The sequence below is a fragment of the Vitis vinifera genome, chromosome 9 (assembly GCF_030704535.1).
Source record: "Vitis vinifera cultivar Pinot Noir 40024 chromosome 9, ASM3070453v1".
NCBI classification, from domain to species: Eukaryota; Viridiplantae; Streptophyta; class Magnoliopsida; order Vitales; family Vitaceae; genus Vitis; species Vitis vinifera.
In genome coordinates, this window is record NC_081813.1 from 1886963 (window position 1) to 1894775 (window position 7813).

The 7813-nt window shown below is 34.5% G+C and overlaps 1 protein-coding gene across 1 annotated transcript; it reads right to left on the bottom strand.

Annotated features, from left to right (window-relative positions):
• Positions 1 to 4704, bottom strand: LOC100253153 (uncharacterized). Its single transcript, XM_002278901.5, has 5 exons — positions 4456 to 4704; positions 1836 to 2376; positions 1518 to 1672; positions 448 to 527; positions 1 to 333 (listed from the first exon to the last, which is right to left on the bottom strand). The coding sequence occupies exons 2-5, from the start codon at positions 2363 to 2365 to the stop codon at positions 250 to 252; spliced, it is 849 nt and encodes a 282-aa protein (XP_002278937.2). The 5' UTR covers positions 2366 to 2376; positions 4456 to 4704; the 3' UTR covers positions 1 to 249.
• Between the last annotated feature and the right edge of the window lie 3109 nt (positions 4705 to 7813).

Below are 7813 nucleotides of genomic sequence, written 5' to 3' on the forward strand. Positions count from 1 at the left end.
TGTTTAAAAGTACTATGTGATAATCTCAGATATATAAAAGAGCTCATTGTCTCTACTTAAAAGCAAAGCAACATTTGAGCTCCTATATGAATCAGTTTAGGATTACTAACAATGTTCAGATAAAGACTATTGATGAAGCATGCACATATAAGATGAATCTAAATCTTTCTTCTCATTCATATATTCGATAATGGACAGCCAGAAAGTAGCAAGTGCACTTCTTGTTGCAATCCAAGTACCATCTGCATCTCAACGACGTGTAGCACGAGGTTTCTCAAGTCCTCCCCATGATGCAGAGCCCGAACCATAGAAAGGACCCTTGTCAGCAGCACCCTAAGAAACAATGTGGAGGACCATCAAGAAAACAAAGAACACTGACCTGAACAAGCTAACCCCCAACAATGAGAAAATGAAAAACCAAGTGTCCAACTAGAAAAGCATCCATACCAGATGAGCCCCGTATCCATCTCCATATGGAGCAGGAAATCCGCCATCTGGGCTGCCAAATTTCATCCCATACGAACCGCCTTGACCACCAGAAGATGAATTTAGGAGCAATTGCATAACAGTGAAATCTCAAAAAGGAAAAGAAATGACATGCTTTTTAGTTTATTGCATTGGGCAGCTATGAAAATATTGGGGCACACTGATCATCAAAATAAACTATTGAAACTCCATTTGGTCACCGAGGATTAACAATAAATATAACAAGATTGGAACGATATGAGAATCACTCCAGTCCCTAATAGTTGTATGAAACCTAGTTTTCTTTTCCTCCCCTTCATCTACTCAGCAACAAAATGAGAGTATAAGAGTTCACAAATATTCTATCATGAAAGACAAATATTTCAATGGGTAAAAACCAAATTCATCCTAATGATCATAAGCACTAAGAATTTATTCATGTATAAAAGAAAAGAAGTTTTTTTTCCAGAGATAGTAATTAATAAATAATAACTTGTGCAGTACTCTCTCTCCCTCTCTATGCGTGTGTGAATGTGAGGGGACCAGGGGCAAGTAAGACAACCGTTTCATAGATTTCCACATTTCACCTGGAATCTCAGGTTTCCAAAGGTGATAAAGAGAATCCCATTTTACAGGGGAAGATTAAGGACAGGCACACAAAATCCAGGTTAAGGAGGATGTATTACAAAACATCAAAAATCTATCCAGGGAATTCAGAGCTGCCAAAGAAGGGAGGTTCTCCAACCAGAATTAACTCTTTACTTGTCATGCATTCTGTGTGAACTATAACTCTGTTGCCATAACAGACAATTCAGAATTCTAAGAAGATAGCAAGGTGATCATGCTTTTTTTATCATTCACTGACTCACACTGACAAAGCCATTTCCATTCTCAATGGTCAGTGTGCCCCAACATTCATTCACACTGAGCATGCCATTGTACCATTGATGCCAATGTCATAAACCAAATAATATCATAATAAATCGGCGTAAACTGAAGGAGCTCCATGCCAAAATAAATAAATAAAGTTATTAGAGTCAGGTAAATGAGACCTGATATACCAGCACCCCATGGTCTAGCATCAGTACTTGCAAGTTCAGCACGTAGCTTTTCAACTTCACGTGCCATCGAGACCAAATTCTTCTCCATTGCCTGTCTCTGTTCCATCAGCTCAATGTTACCCTTCTTTTCATAGTCAACAGCAGTCCTGTGAAATAAAAAATAAAAAATCTCTGCTTTAGGACTCAAGAAGTTGATATGGTACAACCAATACCAAAAAAGAAAATAGAAAGAGGGCTCAAGCTAATTGTCCACAGACTAGAGGCTTTAAGCATAAAGTATTAAAGACAAGAAGACAAAGAAGCACAAACCTAGCACGCATAAGCTCCTGGTGCAAACCCTCAATCTCAGCTCTTAAAAGAGGAATTTGTTTATTATCAGCTTGTAGTCTTGCAACTTCTTGCGAGAGGTTCTGAACTTGTCCAGCAAGATCTTGCCTAATGTTATTGAGCTTCTGAATTTCAGAACGGAGTTGAACAGCCTCATTTTTCAGAGGCTCCGTTGCCCGCAGATCAGCTTCAAGCTTCAAACCTTTCTCAATAAGCTCCCTAGAGTGCAGTTCTTGTTCAGCTCGTATGTCGCCAATAGCAAGATTCATACGATGAAGTTCCTCCTTTGCAACGCCTAGTTCTTGCTGCAAAGCCATTCTATCTTCAACTAGTCTACGATTTTCACCGAAAAGTCTCCTCATTTCAGCATGCTGCATTTCAAATTCTTCCTCTAGCATTGCTGGGTGAGGAGGCAGCCGAGGCAAAGGAGGACCACGCAGGAAAGGTCCTTCAGGTGGGAACCCACGCCGACCATCAAATGCATCACGAGGAAAGCGATTTCTCCCTGCCATTTCAAGTTCTCCTGTAAAAAAATAAAAATAAATAAATAAAACAAAAATAAAGAAAAGAAAACAGGTTAATGATAGAATTCTATATAATGCTGCAAAAGGTGTTATACAAACCTTGGAGAAACTGAATTTATAACTTATTTCTACAAACATCTGGGAATAGACTTGAACTTTCATTATAATGGACATAAATGGAATTGATCTGACTAAAATAAATACGTATCAGATGTATTAAGATCAACTCATGAATCTAGAATGTGAAATTGCAGGTAAAATAAAAAGGGGATGGGAGAAGAAAAAAGAATGGAGAATATAAAAAAACATTAATCAGATGAGAAAAGAGGGGAAGAGAGTAAGGGATAGATACAGGAGACATTGAGAGGAAAAGATAATTTCTCTTTGGAACACCACAAAAGCAAATCTTACAACTATTGTTTGGTGGCTGAGAAACTATTGGTCAACAGAAGAAACAATATTTGGAAATCCTAGATGTTTAATTACTTGGGGCCTAACAACAAAAACTTCCAATCAGCTATTGCCTAATACACATATTTGCCCCAGTTGAGCAGAGTAAAAATGGAAACATATAATTGGCCTCAAGCTTTTATTTTATTCCTCTTCTTCAGTTTTCTTGGCAGCGACATGCAGGGCATGGAAAATGAATATTGTTTGAATGAGCTAAACCCTATCTATCTGTCCACATAAAAATCCACCCCAACACTTAGATGTTTATCCCAAACCCCACACCAGTTAAATACTAAGGAAGCTGAAACTCAGGGCCTCTAATTCATTACCAGAGAGCACTACAACTAAACTACATCCCAGAGGGCTTTCCAAGTATTGCTATATTGATGTTTTCAAACAAACTTGATGTGATAGATTCAATAGACCCACAGCAATTTTTTCTGCCCCACAAAAATATAACTCAATATATAATTCTCTTCATAGATCAATCATGGTGAAACACCATGAGAGATACGTTTGTTTGCACATAGCCAATATTCCAATTTTGTGGAACTCAAAATTTAATTTTCAAATGGAGTTGATCTAAATTCTCAGTTACATGGAAACACAAGACTCCATTTAGCACATGAAAACAATGCAAAAAGGAAAAAAAAATGTTAACATTCTTTCCAAGACCCAAACAGTGAATAACTCAAATTCCATAACAATAGGTTTCTGATGCAACCAAAACATCAGAACTTGAAGAGGCATTCCCAGCCCAATTGGAAGGCTCTGTTTCACATTGGCTGAAGCCAGAAGGTGGAATGTGCGCAGGCGGCGTAACCTAGGGTGCATGTTAAGCTTATAAAATATAGTAAATTTAGACATGCAAACATTTATAACATTACTCATACCTCATCAAAATTCCAATCCAAGCAATAAAAAGAATCAAGATCCTAAGCATTTAAAAGATGTATCAATCCAAAAGTTAATGCAATTTTGTAAAATTTTTATCTTTAGTCACATATTTCAAGGATAAAAGTTAAATAAAAAAAAATAAAAAGTGGGGGGGAAGCGGGGGAGGAGAAGGGGGAATAGAGGTGGCGCGAAGGCACGGCAGCTGGGGAATTGCTGTCCCTTGAGCCCTTAACAACTATGAATAAAATGATACAGGAGAGCCATAATTATAACCATAAAGCAATTAAATGCCCGTGAAAACATCCACAGGCTCCCTTAGTAAACCAATCAATTGCTCAGCAATTTCCACAAACACCCGAATTCTACCATCATCACAAAACCCTAATGCTCCGTTTCGTCACCGAGAAATACAAAGAAAGCAAAAGAAAGTAAAATATCAAGCCCTACGTATTCCCTCACCACTTAACCTAAAACCACCACTTTGGCTCAGTTAATCCGAATTCCACCCAGAACAACGCTACCGCCAAAGATTAAAAAAATTTCTTTCCCCTTCCCCTTTTCTTCCTCCGATTTCACAGTAACCAAATGAATGATTGAGCACTCAAATGCACAAAACCCTATTTCCATACGATGAAACAAGAAAACCCCAGATAATGAATTTCTGAAAAGTTCGAAAACAAAAAATTTATTATAGTATTTCTTGAAAGCAGAAACAGAAATCAAAATCGAACCTTTCTTTTGAAGGAGATGACGATTCTGATTTTTTATTCAAGGGACTGAGATCAATGGCTTGAGAAGAGAAATCCAGGTCTTTGTAGCCGTCGTGAAAGGGAAACTATGCTGCCTGCGTTTCCTTAAAGCGACGTCGTTTTGAGTGTGAACGAATCTCTCAGCCCATTTTAGGGTTTTTTTGGGTCTTAAGGGGACTTGGGCTGATCCTGGCTCATTCCATTAGTGAGCCCATTAAACTTTCAAGCACACCTCCACCCACACACAAATTGGGGATGGTTTTAAATCCGTTCTAACCTTTTTCAATATCGCTCTCGAACGGCTCTAAATCACATCATAAATGTGATAGGCTTACTTTTAATGTGACTAAATTACATAGACAAGGTTACTCGTATAATCTACCTTTCAAATGTGATAAATTATTTTTTAAATAAAGCAACATACTTTTTAATTTGACCATATTACTTCTCTAAGACGAAAAAGTTAGCTTTTGTGATATTGTATCATTAGCTATACCATAAAAAAACTCAAATTCTAAAACTTCGAACTTATTAAAACCTTTTGTCGTATAATAATATTATGAAATTTGAGTAAATAATAATGGCTTTCGTGTAATGAGAGGGTACTCGATTTGAGAGGCACTTCTTCATATTATAATTTGGTAAAAAAAAAAAAAAAAAAGGTAGAGAGGACTCCTTTCGTCTTCAATTTCACCAGTAAAGTGAAGTTTAATACTTTATCCTACTAAAGACCGTAAGGGTAAGGATTCGATAATATTAGCGAGTTAGTAATGCAGTAAAAGCGAAAAAAAAGCATAGTAGACACATATCTAGTTGAGATAAATTGATTCTCAACTTGGCTTATCTTAATTTGCTTACTATTATTAAAGCATCTTTCTATACTTTTTTCCCTCACTTATTAATATGCTTAAACATAGTTTGGAGTAAGGAGTTAGACATAATTTAGTTTTGATTAACTTTTAATCTATCTAATAATTGAATCAAGTTAGTTGATTTTAATTAAAGTTGAACCTATTAGAAGGAATTTATTTATTAACTCAAACCAACAAGACTTAATATCAAATAAAAAATTTAATTTGGTTTGGTCCATTCAATTTAGGAAAAATTGGACCATACAATTTAGAAAATTACAAATAAAAAACTTGGTTTAATACTAAAAAAACTAAATATAAATTAAATGGTCTACAAACAAGGATTATGATAATCTAATCTAAAACTTCACCATATAATATTCCATATATATATATATAAAATAATTCAACCAAAAATATAAATAATTACATGGTAATAAACATTATACTTAAAGTGTTATGGCATCATACATATATATCAAACAGTAAAACAATGTATATGCATATGACTTGACATGGTGCTCCTTGTTCATTCAATAGGTAATTGGAAAACCATGCCATATCAACTAGACATGTTCGTGCTCCCCTTAGTGATCTCTCTTCTTTTCAATCTAGCCAAAATATGCTTAGAAACATATGAATCAATTTCGCCTTAGTGAGCCGCTCGACTAAACAAAAATTTTTGAGACATCCCATATACTTGATGTTGGGGCTCCACCATCAAGCCCAATTGGGCTCTCCAAGTCCTACTCCTAATTTGGACAAGCAAAAGACATCTAAGTGTTGTGCTTTTAGTACCTTCAAGAGAAGCATAGGTGGTACATAATGCAACAATATTAAACTCAAACAACTTCCCTTATGAATGAAGGTGAAGATAACAACTTCCCTTACTATTTAAAAATGTTCTTTTAATGATGTGAGATATGATTAACGAAGGTATCAAGTGAATATGTGAATGTGACTTCTCATTGCCTACATTAGCATATTAACCTCTTCTTTCATCGATGGTACCAAGTGAATGCTTTCACTGATGGAAAAGAGATTTTCTCCGGCATCCCTAACAAGTGGGTATTTAACCCAAGTTGGGTATAGTATAATAAAGAAATAGTGATAAGATTTCAAAAGACTTTCATTAAAATAAAATAAAATAACTAAGATCATCTCAAGGGCTTTGTGAAAAGAGAAATCACTATTTTTATAATCATGATGGATCTATTTACATATTTACCCTCATACATCATTTAGATACATGGAATATTTGTGTAGGTCTAATTGGTAATGCGAAATTCAGGTATTAACAAAATCTAAAATTAAAATAACTATTTGATTTTGTTTGATTGGATTCAATCTTTTTACATTCATCATTTTATCAATTTTTTTTTTTTGCCTAATTGGAGAATTTTTTACTTTTAATAATTATTTTGATTAAGGGTTCACTTTAGTGGACCTCTCATTCGAAAGAATAAAAGAGAAGAAAGAAAAATTAGTCTTACACACGATGTACTTAGACTAACTATTGTTTAAATGATTGTCCACGTATTATAACTTGGCTAACCATTGTTTAAATTATTGTTAAATTTAAATTATTAGTCAAACTACAATCTCGTTTATTATTTCACATTTAAATATTGAAAATGCGATACACCTTGAATTTAAGTTATTGCCCTGAATCATTAATCAAACTATAATTAAGGTTATGATTTCGTTCAAACGTACTCATTTTGACATATTAGAAATGCAATAGACTTTAAATTCTATAATTTCTATAGAGGTGGCAACAAAAGTTATCGTCCACCATCATTATTCTAACCACAATTAGGGTTATTATTTCACATAAATATACTCATTTTAACATATTTAAAATTGGATAGACTTGAATTCTATGATGGTATGTAATAGTGATGATTTTTTATAAAAATGATCATAAAAAATTAATCATTGGACATAATGAAGCACGGTAAATGCTCTTGATTTTTTAATAAATTAATTTTTTTTTAATATAACTTTTTTGAAACTTATCATCGGAAATATGAACATGCAAGATAGACTCCAAAGCCATATCATTTCAAATAAAAATTTATATTGATTTGACTTTTCCTTCTATATCATGTTCTATTTTTATCATGATATAAATCACAATTTGAAACTATATTAATGACCCAAAAGAATTAAATTCACTCTTGTTAATCCAAAAGATGTACATGATCAAACCCTCCAACAAATCCCACCATTGTTTGGGACTTAGGAGTTGGCCACAATCCATACTCGTAGAACCCATTATCTTCCAACCAACCCCATCTAATAATTGAACTACAATTGATGACTTGAAAGGATCACATTTAATTTAAGTACATATACAACCCATAATAAGCTCATAAGATGGGTTGGAGATGGCCCCCCATCAACATCCAGTGTGGACATTTTAGTAGACTTCCCCATCTCCCACCAACCCCAGCCCAAGAATTGAATTTAGCATTGATGGCTCAAGA

What these genes read in the sequence shown, in the direction of transcription:
- LOC100253153 (XM_002278901.5), bottom strand. Translation starts at nt 2,365, where the DNA reads ATGGCAGGGAGAAATCGCTTTCCTCGTGATGCATTTGATGGTCGGCGT. An exon ending in ATGGGGTGCTGGTATATCAG is followed by an intron (nt 528 to 1,517) that starts GTCTCATTTACC and finishes CTGGTGGTCAAG; the next exon opens with GCGGTTCGTATGGGATGAAA. An exon ending in ATGGATACGGGGCTCATCTG is followed by an intron (nt 334 to 447) that starts GTATGGATGCTT and finishes ATTGTTTCTTAG; the next exon opens with GGTGCTGCTGACAAGGGTCC.